This window comes from Petaurus breviceps, unplaced genomic scaffold, assembly GCF_028583685.1.
Source record: "Petaurus breviceps papuanus isolate PSGF00001 unplaced genomic scaffold, PetGlider_PUasm1.0 175, whole genome shotgun sequence".
NCBI lineage: Eukaryota > Metazoa > Chordata > Mammalia > Diprotodontia > Petauridae > Petaurus > Petaurus breviceps.
The window spans coordinates 59,339,829-59,359,389 of record NW_027185764.1 but is presented as its reverse complement, the minus strand read 5'-3'; the positions used below and the strand labels follow the sequence as shown (position 1 = coordinate 59,359,389).

General features: G+C 39.0%; 1 protein-coding gene across 1 annotated transcript in view; it reads left to right on the top strand.

Annotated features, from left to right (window-relative positions):
• ANKRD31 (ankyrin repeat domain 31) overlaps nucleotides 1–8,337 on the top strand; it is a 149,230-nt gene extending 140,893 nt beyond the window's left edge. The window contains exon 13 of the mRNA XM_069085448.1: nucleotides 7,275–8,337. Coding sequence (XP_068941549.1) covers nucleotides 7,275–8,337 — 1,063 coding nt within the window. The remainder of the gene's footprint in view (nucleotides 1–7,274) is intronic.
• Nucleotides 8,338–19,561: the final 11,224 nt, after the last annotated feature.

Genomic DNA, 19,561 nt, shown 5'->3' with positions numbered 1-19,561 from the left:
ATGAGACCAGTGTAGGGGGCGGGAGAGATGCAATCTTCCTTCCTCAGTCTGCTTTGGATTTGTGATCCAGGGCTAAATACGGAGCAATAAAGCTACCAGTTAGCACCTGTCCGTAGTCTGGGGGTGTATTGGTATGTGTATGGGATCTCCACTTGCTCTGGTATACAGCCTCTCCCTACACTGGAATGCTCCCTGTGCAGTGCTCCTGTCTGGACCCTGTCCCCAGTGTTGACAGACCTTTTTGTCTCCCAAAGCACCCTGGGCTGGAAACATGACTCATTGTGACCTTTTCTTGGATTTCTTCATCAGAATTCAGTCTAGGTGTGTTTTGAGGAATTTGAGGGGAGAATTTTCTATACTATATATTCTGCTATTCTGTTTTTCTCATTCTTATCTTCTCTATGTTATCAATTATCATTGATCCACCCTAAATAGTAGTCCTACCTCTCTATAGGAGGGTCCAATAATATTCAAGGGTTCAATGAAGTTAGGTGGTTATTCAAAATCTGTTCCTCCTTTGATCCTCTTTTCCCTAATAGAGTTAGGAGGCCTTTTAAGTCTTTTTGTTTGTTTGTTGGTTGGTTATTTTTAGCCTTCTTCACCACCCTCAGGTGATTCTGAACCTTTACATTCTGAGTTTGAACAGAAATATGGCTGTATTTTCACCCATCCTCCATTAGCATCTCTTTGCTTCTATTTTCTGTAGATACTTATTCAAATGGATCTGTTATTACATTAATTTGGGAGTGATCCATTGTTGCAAATAGCAACTCTTCTGTGCTTGCCTGTCCCCATGCTAATTTTGTCCATGTCTTTCCAATAGTTCACCATAGGTACTCCACCAAATGTTTTAGAGATTTTTTCTTTCTTTCTCCCAACATTGAAAGGGTGACAGTAGAGCACTCTAAACCGCTTGTTTGTGATCCTTCCTTCTTGCCCCATGAGCAGCCAATCTTCTATTTGTGCCATGTAATTCTTTGATTACATCTTTCACTCCTGCTCTTTTTGCAGTTCCTAATTGGTTGTATGTTACAGCCTACTCATACCTACCATTCAACTCTCTCTTGTCTTTTGTGTGATGCCCATCTTTAGTTCTTCAGGGACAGTGATATTTCAGGTCTTGATGTCATATAGCAATACCAACTAGTATTGAGAAAATAGCCCTTTGCTGTTCTTGGAAGCTTGGGATCAATTGCTTTGCAATTTCCTGAAAGCAATCTTCCATGAAAGCAATTTCCTGAAAGCAAAGTGCTGTCCTCCTCCTTTTCAGCTCTGGGCCCAGCTCACTGTCTATCTATATTGTCTGTCCCAGGTATACATACTTTAGAGTTTGGACATGCTCTAGAGGATTCCACTCCTATGCATAGTGAAATATAGGCAATAAATATTCTTTATGCATTTGGTCTTTGACAGGCCAAACTCCTCTGAGTGATTATAGATATCTTCCAGGAGACTCTGCAGTGTCTTAGGTCTTGATGTAATCAATACAACATCGAATAAAAACAAGATCCTCTAAAGGACTTTACTATCCAGGGGGAATTATTCCTCGACTTAGACTCTGTGCTAGATCCCCTCTACCAAAATGATGAATATTTTTGTTGAGTATATATCTCCCCCAATTTACGTGTCACCTGATACTTATTTTCAGAGGATCACTGAATAAGATTATTTCTGTTGCTACATCTTCCAAAGAATCTTGAATGATCTAAATATATGGATGGGAGACAACTTATTGGAAAAGGGCCTATAAGATGGTATTTTGTACTATCCAATGGATTACTTTTTCCATAATCAATAAGCAGTAAGCATAATGGGATCTTATCTCTGTGCCCATGGTAATACATTTGTGAAGGCAAGGGATCAGTTTATAAAATATCTAAAGGAGAGGAAGACATCAAAGACATGGGGGAAAACCTCATACCTCATCAATACCAAAAAAAAGTGAAATAAAAAAACAGTCTATATGCCCATTGTCTCATCCATTCGAAATTTGAACGAGGATCATCTATATTCAAATTAATGAGGGTAATAGTAGAGAACACGTAGGCTTTCAAAAAAGATGTTAAACAACTCACTACATCTTTACCACCTCATAATTGATTGAAAGCTAATAGAAAATATAAAATCTTCCATTGATCTTTTTTTTAAATTAAATTGGTCAGTGATTTGCATTAATCTCTTTAGAAGATTTTCCTTAACACTTCTCTTCATCATCATTTCACCTATACCTATCATTTTTTGAGAGTTTCCCAGCCTTCCAGGGCTGATTTCCTCTATAGAACTGTAGGCCATGAGAGCCTAACCATCGTTTCTCTGACTTCTTTGAAATCTATCCTCCTGAGATCTAGTATGCATGTCTGACTATATTTTCCTTTTCTCTATCACAAATTATAATTGGAATGGTCATGTCTCCACAAGGGTCCCATCATTCATTTCCTCCCCACCAACCATTTTCTACTTGTTGGTAAGAATAAAATCCAGTTAACTTCTCCACATTTTGAAGGAAGAAATTATCTTTTAGGCACATAAATTATTAGCTGCTTTGCTTTGGGTAAAGAGACTGCTCCAGCAGATAGACAGATAATGGAAGTGTCCCATTACTCATATATATAATGCATGGCTTTGATCTGTGTCTGAACTCATCTATTTTCTCTTTCTGTACAGTTGGCCTATAGAATATTCTAAGGACAACATTGCTTCTGTTTCTGGCAGTGTTAATTTTAAAACTTAAAATGCTTTTTTTTTAAACCTTCTTCCCCTGTCCCAGTGACTTCTGAATTTCCTAAGAGTATAACTTCTTTTTAATTTTTTTAATTTAATTTTTTAAATGAATAAAAATCTATTTTCTTTCTGTTCTACTTCCCTTCACTCATTGGAGAGAAAAATGAAAGAAAAATAAAAGCCTTGTAACAAATATGCATAGTTAAGCAAAACTATTTTCAAATTGATCATGTCCAAATAGAGATAAGAAATAGAGATATCTGTACCTTAAGTACTTCACTTCTCTGTCAAAAAGTAAATCTTTTACATGAATTCTCTGGTATCAGTTGGTCATTGTAATGATCAGAGTTCTTAAGGCTTCCTAAGTTTTTTTTCCTTTATAATGCTATTGTTATTATATAAGTTTTATTCTCCTGGTTCTGTTCATTTTAGTCTGCATCAGTTCATATGAAGTCTTCCTCTGAAACCATCCCTTTCATAATTTCTTATAGCACAATAATGTTAAGTTATATTTATTCTTGTACAATAATTTGTTGAGCCATCCCCTGATTGATGGGCACCCTTTCCATTTCTACTTCTTTGCTACCACAAAAAAAGAGATGTTATAAATACTTTTGTAATACAGGGTCCTTTTCCTCTTTCTTTGATCTCTTGGGCTAATCATCATCATCATAATTGGTATTTACATAACACTTTAAGGTTTGAAAATATTATCTCATTTTATCTTCACAACAACCCTGGGAGATAGGTGATATTATTTTCATTTCACAGGTGGGGAAACTGAGACTGAGAGAGGTGAAGTGACTTGCCCAGAATTACACAGATGATGTGTCTGAGATCAGATTTGAACTCAGGTCTTCCTGACTCCAGGTCCAGCACACTATCCACTGTAATATATGGTACTAGTCCCCCTCAAGCCTTTCCTCTTATCTATATAGTTCCTTTTAAAAAAACTGTATGTCTTTCCAAAGGCAATTCTAATTTTGTGTCTCATATCAAAAAAATCTTTGTGTTATCTATAGGATCAAATTTGATTCCTTGTATTTGAATCTTTAGTTCACTTTGTTGCCTATGTTTTGTGCATTTGTACATAGGCATATGAGGTCATGAATTTTATTGCTACTTTCTTGGATTTTGTCTCAGGATTTTCTGAGTATCTCTACTGCTATTTTTTCTAACTACATTCTATTTATGCTTAGTGGACATACATAAAGCAGTTTTCCCTAACTCCCTTCATCTTAATCTAAAGCTCTTTTGATTTAATTTTCAAGACTATAAGCAAATACAATCTTGTTTGCACTTGTTAGTTGTACTCATTTTGGAGTCTGCCTTTCCTGTGTTTTAAGCCAAAGTCGAGAAATCCAAATCTCATTCACAGACATTATCTTCTTAATTAGTTTTTCATTTCCCAAGACTTCCTTTCTCTTCTGAAGTTCTTGCCTCAAAGTAGAAGTGATGGAAACAGCATCCATGCCAGACTTGTATATAGTATACAGAGTGAAGAAAGCACGACCAAAAGAACTTCCAATTACTATAACCACATAAATAAAGTTAGTGTGGAAAGACAACAAAATCCTAGTCAAATACAGCCATGTTAGTAACACTCTGCAAATGTAAAGGTCACATCCCACCTTTCTGCTAATAACTGATAAACTGTTATTCAAAGGGTATACTTCCTAAAGAGGCCTGTTTGGGCATTTGTTGCAAAGCATGTGTTGCATCAACTAAAATATATCAATAAAGACAGTGTAACAATCACAGAAACCAACCATTCCCCTTTGATCTTCAGCTTATTTCCCAAGACTTTAGTAATATTTTCTAGATTCTTTATGACAGTACCATTTGTGCCTTCATGAGTCCCAGAAAATTTGTCATCTGGTTTGACAAGAGGAGTGGGCTACTTCTCCATAACATCCGGGATGTATGCTCTCAGAAAGCAGATTTCCCACTTGTTATCAGATCAACAACTAACTGCCTCATTACTCCTCAGCAGGCAATCATCACCTATTACACCTCATCTCTTTCTCTGACCTATATGGTCTTTCAGTTGACAGCACGTAGGGATCTATATCATCATCCTTTGGAGGTCAAACTCCTTCTTCATTAGAAAGAGCCTCATATTTGTTCCTTAGCTACAGTTATTCAGGGGTCCTTTTCTCCTTTCTTTTCTGTGTCTTGTTTTTCCAACCCCCAACCTCATCAGCCTCTTCAGATCCTGTTTCTTTTCTGTTTTCATCTTGAAGCCCTTCACAAATTTTTAAGGAACAATCCATTGTCTCCCTGGCAACCTGGAGAATAAGCAGTAATTTCTTAAGCCCCCATCCCTTCTCTTCTAAGAGAGAAACCAGTCTGCATTTTAAGCATAGATAAATCACTTGACCATACAGAAATACAAACATAACACCCACACTCTATACAGTTCACTCCAAAATTCTCCTTATGCTCTATACTTGTAGAAATAATACTGTCAGTTCTTTGGTACATGCCTTTCTATAAATACTGTCTCTATGCTGAGCCTACCCAATGACCTGAATGGCTTTCTTTATTTTGTTTTAATTTTTTAATGTTTTTATAGATACCAGTGCAATGCTGTCTATATGTTACTCTTTATTCTTGCTACATAAGTGGCTTGCCTCCTTTTCTCATCACATATGTCTTTATGTTGCCATTGTGCCAATTTTTAAAATACATGTTATCATTGGTAAAATGGCTAAAATGATAGAAGGGGGAAATGACAAATGTTGGTGGGGATGTAGAAAAATTGGTATTGATACACTTAGTAGAACTGTGAATTGATTCAACCATTTTGGAAAACAATCTGGAATTATACCTAAAGAGTTATAAAACCGTGTATACACTTTGAACTAGCAATGCCACTATTAAATCTGTTTCCCAAGGTGATTGGGAGAAAAGCAAAAGAACCTAGATATTTTAAAATATCTAAAACTTCTCTTTATCGTAGCAAAGAGCTGGAAATTAAGGGAATTCAATTGGGGAATGGCTAAACAAGTTATGGTATATGATTGTAGTGGAATACTACTGCACTGTAAGAAATGATGAGCTCATTGATTTTAGAAAAAAACATGGAAAGACTTGCATGAAATAATGAAAAATGAAGTGAGCAGAACCAAGAGAATGTTGTATATAGTAACAGCAATGTTATTTGAAGAATAATTGTAAACAAACAAGTTATTCTGAGTATTAGTAATACTCAAATCAACTATAAAGGATCTATGAGGGAAGATGCTATACACCTCCAGAGAAATAATAAAAGTGCACAATATATTTTTAAATCTGTGTCAAATGGTGGTTTTTTCTAGTCTGGTATAAGGATGGGGAGAGGGAGACAGCCTGGAATGTAAAAAAAGAAGAAGAAAAAAGAAAGGTTAGAACCTGATTGGGAAGGGACTTAGTTGCCAGATAAATTTGTATGTGATCCTAGAGCCGATGGCCACCTGCTGAAGGTTCTTGAACAAAGGGAAGTGACATTATCAGACCGGTGATTTGATATATCAATTTGTGTAATTGATAGATGGGAGAGGGGAGGGCGTAGAGGCAAAGAGGTCAAGTAATTGGTTATTCCAACAGTCCAAAAGAGTTTATAAGGACATGAATTGTGAGTATTGGTAATAAAGATAGAAAGGAGAGGTTGGAATATGAAAGGTATTGTGAACATAGAATCGATAAAATCTGGTAACTGGTTGGACAAGAAGGGTAAAAGAGGAGGAGTTCAGAGTGGCTTTGAGATTGTGAGCCTGGGTAGCTGGAATAATAATGTCTTCTATAGAAATAAGGAAGTTAGGAAAAGATGTGGGTGTGGGAGGAAGGAATGATGAGCACTGTTATGGATATGTTGAGTTTGAAATGCTGTGAGAGGACCAGGATCCCGTTTTCTTGCAATAGGAGCTAGTTTTCCTTAAAAAATAACAAAATTGTCCCTCAGACTTGATTGACATCTGCCTTTGATGCAGCTTCCTGGTCACTTAAGGATATAAAAAGTAGCACCAATGTAGAATAGAAGCCCCTTCATTTTGTCAGATTTCTGAAGACCATATGAATCGCTATACCCTGTCCTACTGACCAGATGTGTTTCCATATGGAGATGAGGAGGGTACTGTATCTTTGTTTTATATTTGTGCTGTTTTAGGGTAAAGTAAGCTTTCTTTTGTTAATTGTTTAATGACTTACAAGGGCCTTATTTTGTCCCAACATCCACTAGGAACTAAAAGAATATTGGTGTCTAATAAATGTCTTTGGGACATACAAAAGGAGATGCCTAGAAAGCTGTTTGTTGTTGCGGTGTGACCCTGGGCAAGTCACTTAACCCTATTTGCCTCAGTTTCCTCATTTGTCAAATGAACTGGAAAAGGAAATGCAAACCACTCTAGTATCTTTGCCAAGAAAACCCCAAATAGGGTCACAAAGAGTCAGACACACCTGGAAAATAACTGAAAATGTTAATTGGAAACAAAAGAGCTTTCATTTTGTGTATAGGATGTTATTGTGCTGTTGTTTTAAAGAAACTTTGCATTTTTTCCTTTTCCTTTCTGTAGGGCTTCTGCGGAGTCTTTCAGACATGGGGCACTGAGAGAACAACTGGCTGACTTGGCCACTAGACAAAAGAATCTTTTAATGGTGGCCCAGAAACAGAAGAAGTTAAGCCACAAAATACAAAATTACAAGAATACAAGAAACAGGTCTGGTCTGGATGTGAGGGGAGAATCACCTGATTCAAGGAATTTCAGTGAAAATGACAAGGGCATCTACCCTACACCTGTGGAAAAAACAAGGCAGCCTGATTTGGTTTCTGTTCCTGTGGGGTCCCCTGCCAATCCCCCAAGTGGAAGCAGTGAGAAAACACATTGTGCTACTGAAAGTAGGCAGGAGGATAACCAAAATCTGGACAACTGTATAAGTGAGAGAGGGGCACATGAGAAAGCAGCTGAGGGTGAATGTTTTTCTTCTAATGAACTAATCTCTAAAGGAAGATCTGGAGATCCTACCTTAGAGAGGACATCAAAAAGCAGTTCTATCCATGGCACCGAAAGAGTTAAATTTCCTCTCCAGCCAGTGACTTCCAGAGCTCCAGCAGAATATTTACAAGAAGGAAATTATACTGCAGTAATTACAGCCAAAGGAAGCAGATCTCTAAATCCCTCTGCAATAACTGAAACTTTAAATGTTTTAGAGACCACAAGTGCAACTGTCAGAAATAATACCTATCAGCCAGGCAATGTTTGTCAGCCAACTCTTACCAGTTGTCTTTTATCAGGAAACACAGCTAAGAAAACAGTTTCTCAAGATCCACCCAGAGCAGTATCAGAATCGCTTGTGCAATTTTTTCATACTCACCAAAGAAATGCACAAGTAGATAGTGGTGCTTTACTTAAGATGAAACCAAATCATACAGAGTCAAGACCAATTGGTGCACTTGTTGATAACAGTCAAATTAATTTCTCAGAATCTGCCAATCAGAATAACAAACAGGAACCTTTAAACTACAGAGCAGAGATGAAGATGAAAAAAACCCGTATCAAAGAACTGATTTCCCTGGGAAGAATTAAACCCGGAAATGATGTTTTGGAATTCAAAATGCAGGTACTGTCAGTGGTTTAGGCTCTAAAACAATGTCAACATTGGAAAATTAATGTAGTCACACATTATCTTTTTTAGGCCTGTAGGGTACTGACACTGGTATTCTATAACTGAATAGATGTCACAGTATTCTTGGATTAATTACGGTGGTTTCTACCACTTTATATCAAAAAATGAATTGTCTTTTGGAGTATTTTGAGACTACCACTTCTGAATGAAAAATCATTCTGGAACATCATTTACTTGTCTATTATTTCCTCTTCTTAAGAGTAAGGGTTTGGAGCACTAAGTGATTGGCATTTGTATAAATGTTTTTAAGGTTTATAATGGACTTGATATACATCATATTTAATCTTCTCCTTGCAACAACCAGAGGTAGATACTATTTTACAAATGAGGAAACTGAGGCCAGTGAAGCATGGTCACATTGCTAGTAGTAGCCAGGAAAGGATTTAGACAGAGGTTTTCCTGATTCCAGGTCCAGTACTCAGTTATTCTTTCTCTGCAAGTACTTCTCACTACTTTGGAACTAACTGTGTTCCCTACAGCTAGGTAACACAATGGATTGAGCTCTGGGCCTAGACCTAGTTCAAATCTAGACTCAGATATGTATTAGCTGTGTGAACTTGGGCAAGTCACTTAACATTTTTTTCTGCCTTGTTGTTCAGTCATTTTTCAATTGTTTCTAACTCTTTGTTAACACCATTTGGAGTTTTCTTGGCAAAGGTACTAGAGTGGTTTGCCATTTCCTTCTCCAGCTCATTTGACAGAGGAAACTAAGGCAAACAGGGTTAAGTGACTTGCTCAGGGTCACACAGCTAAGAAATGTTTAAGGCTGGATTTGAAATCAGGAAGATGAGTCTTCTAGACTCCAGACTTGGCACTTAATCTACTGTGTCACCTAGTTGCACTTTTTTTTTGCCTCAGTTTCATCAAATGTAAAATGGGGAATAATAATAATAATATCTACCTCCCAGGATTATTGTGAGGATGAAATGAGATAATATTTATAAAGCACTTAGCACTGTGCCTAGCATACAATAGGCACTTAATTATAGTAAGTGCTTAATAAATGCTTGTTCCTTCCCTTTGCCCCTCCTACCAAAAAAGAAGGGGAAAAAAAGCCTTATTTCTTTTCCTCTTTGTTCTGTGCACTCCAAAACTACTTGCTGTGAACGTTATTATATTGTGCTCTTACTTAACTTTTCATATTTTTGTCTTGTTACTCCAGCTAGCTTGTAAGTTCTTTGAAGGCAGTGACCTCTCATATTTTTCACTAGCTTCTTTAATAACTAACATGGTAGTAGTCTTTTACAAACAGTAGAAATTTAAGAAATGGTTTTGATTTCTTTGTACAGCCAGACTTTTGATTGGCTCTGATGGAAAGCTTGAGCCACCATTACAGGAAACCTTGTAGATTCATAGATTTAGAGCTACAATGATCCTTACAGGTCAATGAGTCCAACTCCCTCATTTTAGGGGGAGGGACTGATCCCTAGAAGAGTGAAAGACTTGCCCAAAGTCAGGCATTAGGGGATTAGGTTGCATTGCTTCAGAAACCCATGAAAGTCTTGATTAGGTAGCTTTTCAGCAATCATCTTACTCATAGTGTATAAGCATTTATTAAGCACCTACTATATGCCAGGAATTGTGCTAAGGCAAAAGCAAGTTTCTACCCTTAGGAAGCTCACAATATAATGAGATTGTGAAATCATGAGTCCAGTGGTGGCTTCCTGAATTGTTTTTGGCCATACCTCCCTTCATGGGGCTCCAAGACAGCACTGTTCATTAATATTATAGGGGGAAAGATTCCAGTGAAGCAAAAGCACAATGCATTTTTTTTTTGCTTTTTGGAGGGTAGTTGGGGTTAAGTGACTTGCCCAAGGTCATGTGGCTAGTAAATGTTAAGTGTCTGAGGTCACATTTGAACTCAGGTCTTCCTGACTCCAGGGCTCTATTCACTGTGCCACCTAGCTGCCCCAAGCACAATGCATTTAGATTATCTTTGGTCATGGAGATTTAGAAACTACCAATTTGACACTAAATAGTATCATAGAGGCCTAGGAGGGTTAATGCATCTTCCAAAGATGTCTTATTTAAAACCGAAGAGCAGCTTGGGTATTGGAAGCATCTGTGAATACAATATTTTTTATACATATAAAGACAAAACAAGGTTAAGGGAAGAAAAAGCTTCTGTTAGAAATATGGCCAAAGGATCTACTCTCTTCCAATAATCAAATTTTGAGAGTTTTCCTCCAAATTCAGTGTAGTTTTAGGTGCAGAAATACTCTCTCAGAAATGAGTTTCACTAGATTAATGTCTCCTATATTTATGTGCCAGGCTTTTTATGTGTGACATATGCAGATACACATAGAAATCCAAGAGTTTTGCATCAAATAAAAACTAAGGGTTCTTATAGAACTTGAATTATCAGTACATAAGTTTCTGCATTTGTAAAAAGAAAAGATTGGACTGGATTCTCCTTAGCATCTTCTCCATTTTTAATATTATGGACCATGTAGCTGTCCATGGTAACTAGTGATGGGTGCTCCCCATTTCAAGAAGATTTAGAACCATGGGGTCATATCTGTAAGGGTAGCATCTAGGACTGGAAGGTACTTCAGAGGGTATCTGGTCTGTCTGCTTCTTTTTACAAATGAGAAAACTGTGGCCCAGGAATCTTTCTGGTAGTGAAATTCAGAAGTGAGATTTGAACCTGGATCCTTTGATTCCAGAGCCTGCGCTCTTTCTACCTACATCACATTTAGTGGAAATGGCAAACAGAGCAAGCACATGGAACTCATTTGCCTGAGGCAAAAACATTTGGAGGAAGAGTCAGGAGTACCAAGGATAGTCATTCAATCAAGAAACATTTATTAAGTGCCTACCATGTTCCTGTACTGTGCTAAGCACCAGGGATGCAATAAAAGGTAAAAAACAACCCTTGCCCAGGTTCTAATGGGGAAAACAACAAGCAGATATGTAGGAACATGCTATATACAGGATAAATAAGAAATGATTAAAAAAGAAAAGGCACCAGAATTTAAAAAAGTTGGGAAGGGCTTCCTGAAGAAGGTGAAATTTTAGTTGATACTTGAAGGAAACCAGGAGGTGAAGATGAGTAAAGAAAGAATTCCAGACATGGAGGACAGCCAATCAATAAACATTTATTAGGCACCTACTATGTGCCAGGCATTGTATTAAGTGCTGAGTATACAAAAAGAGGCAAAAGACAGTCCCTGTCCTCGAGCTGACAATCTAATGGGAGAGACAACATACAAATACATACAAAGCAAGCTATATATCAGATAAATGGAAAATAACTAACAAAGGGACAACACTCTAATTAAAAGAGGTTGAGGAATGTCTCTAGTAAAAGGTGGGATTTTAGTTGGTACTTAAAGGAAAACAAGGTCAATAGACTGATCAAAGGCAGGAGAGTGTTCCAGACATAAGGGACAGGCAGAAAAAATGCCTGGAGAATGTTGTTAGTGAAACAGCCAGAAGGCCAGCATCACTGGATAAAAGAGTTCATAGAAGGGTATAAGCTATAAGAAGACCAGAAAAATGGGAGGAGGGTTAGGTTTTGAAGGGCTTTGATTGCCAAGTAGAGGATTTTGTATTTGACCCTGAAGGTGATAGCCATTGGAGTTGAGTATGAGGGTAACACGGTTGGACTTTTACTTTAGAAAAATCACTTTAGTGCTTGAATAGAGGATGCATTGGAGTGGGGAGAGATTTGAGGTGGGGCAGACCCACTAGCAGGCTCTTAAAGTAGTCCAGGCATGAGGTAGTGAGAGCTTGCATCAGGGTGGTGGCAGCATCAGAAGAAAGAAGTATTGCAGACATGTTGCAAAGGTGAAATTGACAGCCCTTGGGAAAAGATTGGGGGGTTGGAGTTTAGTGAGGAATACAGGATGACACCTAGGTTGTGAGCCTGAGGCCCTGGGAGAATGGTGTTACCCTCTACAGTAACAGGAAGGGTTGGAGGGGAAGGGGTTTAGGAGAAAGATAATGAGTTCTGGTGTTGGACATTTTGAGTCTGAAACATCCATTGGACATTCAGTTTGAAATGTCTGAAAGACGGTTGGAGATGCAAGATTACAGATGCAGTAAAGTTTGAGGTAGGATCATCAGCATAGAGAGGATAATTAAATCCAGGGGAGCTGTTGAGATCGCCAAGTGAAATAGTATAGAGGGGGAAGAGAGGTGGGGACCAGGACAGAACCCTGAGGGACACATATGGTTAGAGGATGTGATCTGGAGGAAGCTTCAGCCAAGGGGACAGAGAAAGATTGGTTAGAGAGGTAGGAGGAGAATGACGAGTGAATTGGAATGGGGAGCTGAAGAGGCTTGGGGCCACAGAAGATAATCTGACAAAAGGGACAGTTGTGCCCAGAGAGGGAATAGCCTATCCCTCTCCTCTTTACTCCTGTGGGGACTAATGGGAAAGGGGACCCTGGGAGAGGTGACTCCATAATGGTAATAGGAATTTGAAGATCTCTGTCCCTTAATAAGCTTAGGTGAATTTTGAGGACCTTTCCTGATTTGAAAATAAATTCCCCCCCTAATAGGCTGAATGTGGTCACATGAAGCCTGTGGCAGGAGGCTTGTTTTTTAGGAGGTATAACTTTTGTTACTTTGTAATCAGGTGGGTCACAAAGGGTTGTGATGTTCTCTGACCCTGAAAAAGGCTGTATATACCTCTTAGATGAGGTTTTGTTTTGGAGCTCACTTTGGGAAGAGTTGTGTGCTTTGGCCAGATGAGACGCTGGGCAGCCGTTGAGCCCCCTAGCTTTGAAAATGCAGATGTTGGTGCTTCTCTCTCTGGTAACTAATTAGGTATGAATGTAATGGCCAGATGGCTGGAAGCCCTGTCTGCTGGTCTGTTTCTCTGTCTGTATTTTTTGTCTGCTTATAACTTCTCCTTGTTTTCTCTGAAGTTCAGGGTGCTGACTTTTTCTCCTGAACTAGGTAAATGATATATGTTTGATTAAAGTGAGGTTGTTAACCTCTTTTAAGATGCTTTCCTTTAGAAAAGCAGATCAAAGAACCTGTTTTAGCAGCCAACTTGGGTATGCTAGGATGCTTGCTGCTACAGACCCATAGATATGGGAGCCTGGGAGATAACAACCTAGGACTGGTCACACCACATGGTAGCCCAGGCTGTGAAAGTACCATAAGGTGAGGTTCAGAGACTATAATCACCTATCACAGTGAGAACAGACACTCCCCCACCTGTTAACACTCAGGCAAAGCTCTGTTCATTCCAGGTTTGGGCAGGAAGGTCGGTCTCAGTGTCATATGGCCAACTTAAAAATTCACGTGTACCCAAAAGTATGGAAAGTACAACAAATTACAAATTTTATCTAGCATAACAATCAGTTGCTTGACTTTGATTCCTAAAGTCTAGACCTCATCTCCCATTGTACTCCCTGAAGTTGTTTGTACTTATGGTTTTGGCCTGGCTTCCTCTTTGGGCCCCACATCTTTCTCTATTCCAAACAATGGTCTAGATCAAGAAATCTGGCTACTAACATTGGGTATTGCTTCTGTGTGTCCCTTTCAGTTACAAGAGCTGTATCTCAGACCAGTGACTTTTTTTTGCTCTTACTAGGATTTTTCCTCCACTCTCACCCACAATCTTTGCCAGAATATCTGAAATATCTCCATAGCTTCTCTAACTTGGAAAGAATCATAAAATCACAAGTTTAGAGCCAGAAGCGACCTTAGAGTCACCTAACCCAAATCGTTTGCTTTACAGATGAAGAGACTAGGTTCTAAGAAAAGCAGCAGTGTCAGGACTTGAACCTAGTTCCTCTGACTCCAAATTCATTGCTTTCTTCACTGTACCAGGACTTCAGTCATGGCTTCAGTCCATGCCATGAACCCAAGCAACTTCATCTTCTTCTGAGGAACATCTCAGTCAGCCCTAGTGAGGTTACTGTGAGAAAATACTTATAATTATATCTGAAGATATAATCTTAATAAATTGACATCACAACTAAGGCTTGCAATCTGGCAACTTGTCAACCAGAAAGGTCTAGAAATGCATTTTGATTAAGCCCAGTGTCTATCTCCTGCCCAGGACATATAGCAAGGTGTAATGTAATGCCAAGGAAAGGCAACTTCCCAAGGTTCAAAATACCAGCATAGGTGCTCTCCATTTTATTCAGTGACAAACCAAGAACAGAGAAGGTCAAAACATGACATCATTCAAAATACAGCATTTACTAAGTGTGATTAAATAATCTCCAAGTATTACCCCACCCCAGGACCTTCCAATCATTCAATCAATTACAAAGTCCCTGTTCTAAATACTACTCCACCCCTAAGCTGTACCTTCATTTAGTCCACCACAAAGCCCCTCTTCTCAAATGGAGATTAGTTTCCAAACATAAGTAAAGTACATTCATTTGTCCAACCATAGAACACAAAAAGGTCAAAAGTTCCCCACCCCTGGATCACAATTCAATCTACCCCAGAGTTACATCAAGTTTAAGCACAGCACTTAATACCCAAATGGAGGTCTTTTCTTCATCTTGACAGGAGGCAAGTTCTCAGCAATCTTAGTTCCTGGGGAGACAAGGCTTAGCAAGGCCACAAGATACATTGCCAGTCTCTTCATTAATTCATCCTCTGTCTGTAGAACAGTCCTAGAACCCCTGAAAACATTAGCAAAACCCTCTCCCAGGATTTCTGTAAGCATACAACAAGAAAATCCTTTTTCAGGGCTTCTGAACCAACAGAAAGGTTCCCAGACCCCTGCAACAACAGCACTGTCCTTCACCAGTGGACAGTATTCACTCTGTCTGCAGGACAGTCTCCAGACCCCTGCAACAACAGCACTGTCCTTCACCAGTGGACAGTATTCACTCTCTGTCTGCCAGGACAGTCTCAGGGCTTCTTAGACAACAGGAAGGTTCCAGGACTTCTTCAACAAAAGGACTGTCTTTCACCAGTGGACAAATCTGGCAAAACAACATCAAAACAGACAAAGTACCAGCAAAACAGCCATGTCTCCTCAGTCCTTGGCAGCTCCGGGGGCAGGTCTCAAAAGTCCAGGGCGATTCAAAGCGGCACTCAACAATTCTCTCAGTCTCTTTCTGCCTCCACGTGGGTGCTGCTTCCAAAAAGTTCTTCTGCCTCTCTCTTGTGTCTCTCCAAATCTACGTCACCAGCTTCTCCCAGTTCAGGACTCTCTTTTCACATCAACAAGTCCATCCCACAGGTGGGATTAACAAGCTCTGGGTTTTAACACAATCAGTTTGAAAACCAAGCCAATACAGGGGAATCTTTAAATGCCATTACTATCACACAAGGCTAGCTAGAATCGAGGCAAAAGCAGTCCCAACACCCAACAGCAACAGCTTTTGATGTCAAGATTCTCCCTCCCCTTATCACATTTTCCTGTAGTACCATTGCCTTGTCACATTCCATTAGCTGCTCTAGGACCTGGAGAGAGATATATTCTTTTTAGATGTGACACTTCTGTACTTTTACTACAAATAGTATTTTTTTAAAATAATTTTTGAAAGAGGCAGTAGTGGTAGAATAGATTAAGGGCCTTAGAGTCAGAAATACCATGTCTCAAGCCCTTCTTCTGATACATATTGATTGTGTGACCTTAGGCAAGTCACCTGACTTCTCAATGCCCCAGACAACTGGGAATGTATGGTTCAGTAGAAAAAAGCAATTCTTCTGGAGTTGGAAAAACAACATTCAAATCCTGCTTCTGATGCATATTATTCATAGGCAAGGAATTTAATCTCTCTGACCTTCACTTTCCTCACCTATAAAATGAGGAAGTTTGACTGGAATGATGGTCTTTGATTTCCTTTCCAGCTCTAGATTTATGATTCAATGACATAATAGAGTAGGTGCCTGTCTAGGTTGGTAAAGAGATTTTTCTCCTTTGGGAGTTCTGATTGCCAGTGAAATTGGGTATGAATATATACACAAAGAATATTTTTGAAGTAAAGTTTTGTTTTCCACATGCCTTGCCTTTGTGTGTTGATACTTTTAGATTTTTATAATTCTCATTGGAACTTGACATGACTTTTGTTTGTCTCAGTGGCTTCCTATCTTGCTCCAGTCGATGAGCATGTATAAGCACCTACTGCGTGCCAGGCTTTGTGCTAAGCACTGGGGGTACAAAGAAAAGCACTAAAGTCCCTGCTCTTGAGGAGCTCGCAGTCTAACCGGAGAGAGAGCATGCAAACAATCATGTAACTTTACTTTGGTGTTTTCCTGCTAAAAGATTTGTGAAGTTTCAGTTTCAGGTCAGACCTCAATAAAGGCTAGGTTTTAGGAAAAAGATAGGGAAAATGCTGAAAGAAACCCCTAGGAATAACAGGAATTAACTCTAAGTTAATAGAAACTTAATACTAACTGACAAGGGCAGTGAAGTGGTGAAGTGGACAGAGCACTGCACTTGGAATGGGGAAGATTTGTCTTCCTTAGTTCAGATCTGGCCTCAGACACTTACTAGCAGTGTGACCCAGGACAAGTAATTTAATCCTGTTTGGCTCAGTTTCCTCATCTGTAATATGAGTTGAAGAATGGCAAACAACTACAGTATCTTTGGCAAAAACAAAAACAAAAACCCCACCAACCGAAATGGGGTCACAAAGAGTCAGACATAACTGAAAATGATTGAATAAAAAAACTAAATGAAAACCTACATCATCCTCCCTCATTTGAAGTAATTTGGTATTATTGGCTTAAAATCAACTTATTTATAGGAGGAGAGTGCTGATTATGAAACTTATAGATTTTCTAAATTCTATCAAATTAGCTTTAGTAATTCAAATTTTGGCTTAGATTATTTACAATAACTTGAATTTTGTTGAGATTTTTTTTAATGCTGCTTATGCTTAAGGGAAATCACCTTAATCTTTTCTCTTTTTTCAACATTTTCATTTAAGGATGCCACCTACAAAGCCAGCATCTTATTGAATGGTAAAATCAAGGCAAAAAATGGTGAGATTTATCAAAGCCCAATCACCTGGATCAAGGCACTTTTAGGAAGTAACATCTCTGTGACCTGGAAGTATGTGTGGAATAAGGTGAGTTGATAGACCATCCTGTTTTCCCCCTAGTTTAATATTCATAAGAAAAAAGTGCTCTCTTAATGAAGGTAGGATTTTTCTGTATAGCAAGTTTCTCCCAAAAGTAGAGTGGAGATGGCAATAAATCTGGCAGTGTGAATGGGCAGCCTAGTCTGGCACATAGATCTTGGATAGACATTACAAATGGATAGTTTGATCCAAATGAAAAATTATATTTCAGAAATTATTATCACTTTTAGTGATCTCAAACTACTTTTTGTTCTCCAAACATACTTTTAAAAAAGAACAAAAAAAGAACCCCGGCTGGGGTTCTGCATAACTCTCAATTGTGGAACACCATGATTTTAGATCTTAAGAGAATCAAAATTGCATGTGACCTAAAGAACAGTGAATTGTAAGTGGGTCTAAGTGGACTTCATTAGATTCCCAAGGATGATGTATGTACAGAGAAATGGCATAAAAGAAGTCATTGAGGGCATACCAGAAAAAGAAATGAATTGATCATACAGGGATAACTAAAATATTGTTTAATTAAACTATTGCAAAATATAAAAAGGTTCATAGGGAGGCCTCTAGCATGTCAGTATGTCCTCTATGCAATATTTATGGAAAGGCATGAAAAAAAGAAATCTCAGAAGATAGGAGCAGATCATTTAAGCACCAAGGGGAAGAAGTGCCCATATTAAAGCTGACATCCATCAAAATACTGATGAAATAGAAAATATGGAGAAATTAGGGGGAATCAGTGGAGAAGGGTGAAAGTAATGAATTCAATCTGATATGTGAGTTGACTGCCAAAGGAACATCCAGGTGGAGATATCCAGAAGACAATTGATGTTTTAGGACTGGCATGCAGGAGAATGGTTAGGGCTAATTATATAGGCTTGGGAGTCAGTTTCCTCTGAATGGTCATTGAATACTTGGGAGCTGATGAGATCACCAAAGCAGAGAGTCTAGAGAGAGGAATGGAGCCTTAGGGGAAGCCCAGGTCTCATGGAGGGGAAATGGATGATGACCTGGCAAAGGAGACTGAGAGGAATGGTCAGATAGGTAGGAGGAGAACCAGGCGATAGCAATATCATGGAAACCAAAGGGGGAATGAATGTCCAAAAGAAGGGTGTGATTAACCCTGTCAAAAACTGCAGACAGGTCAGTTAGGATGAGGACTAAGGAAAGACCATTCAGCATCAATCTTTGGTTACCTAGCACATTTTCTCTTGTCAGAGAAGAAACAGTAACAAGGGGGAAGGGTGGGGAGGGACAACTGAAAGTGAAGGAAAATTCATTTCAGCACTAGGCTAGGAGGTAGAAATACCAAGACAGAAATAAAATATTCCCTGCCCCCCAGGGAGCTTATACTCTTGGGGTGGATGGGGAATAGCATGTCATAAATATGAAATATGTAGAAATACAAATGCATACATTGGGGGAAGAGAGAAAAAGCTAACTACTAGGGGAATCAAGAAAGGCCATTGACAGTTGAATTGAGCTTTGAATGGAACAAGGTATTCCAAGAGGTAGAAGTGAAGAAGCCATGGAAGAAGACTGGTATAAAAAGGAGTTGGGAAGTCATGTGTGGGGAACAGCCACTTTGGTTGTCATGTAAAGCATGTGAGGGGGGAGTTTCAAATCAGTCTGGAAAGATGGACTAGAGCCATATTGTAAAGAGCTTTTTAAAGGCCAAAAAGAAGAGTTGTGTTTTATTTTAGAGGCAATAGGGAACTACTAAAGATTCATGTGCAGTAGAGTGACATAGTTAGACCTCTGCTTTAGGAATTTCAGCGTGGTAGCTATGTGGAGCATGGCCTGGAGAAGGGACAGAATGGAGGCAGAGATTGATTAGAAGGCTGCTATAGTAAAGGACCTGAACTGAGGTGGGGGGAAGGGTGGCCCTGTGAGTGGGGAGGAGGGGAAAGATGGGAGGGATGGTATAGAGGTAGATTCAATAAGAAATGGCAACAGATTCGTGTTGGGGCAGGTGAGGGAAAGTGAAAAGCTGAGGATAACTGGGCTGGTAAAATTGGGCGAATAAAATGATGGGGTCACACTTGATATGGGCAGCTATTTGGCACAGTGGATAGAATCCTGGGTTCAGAGTCAGGAAGACCTGAGTTCAAATCTGGCCTCAAATACTTCCTAGCTATGTGACCCTGGACAAGTCACTTAACCTTCTT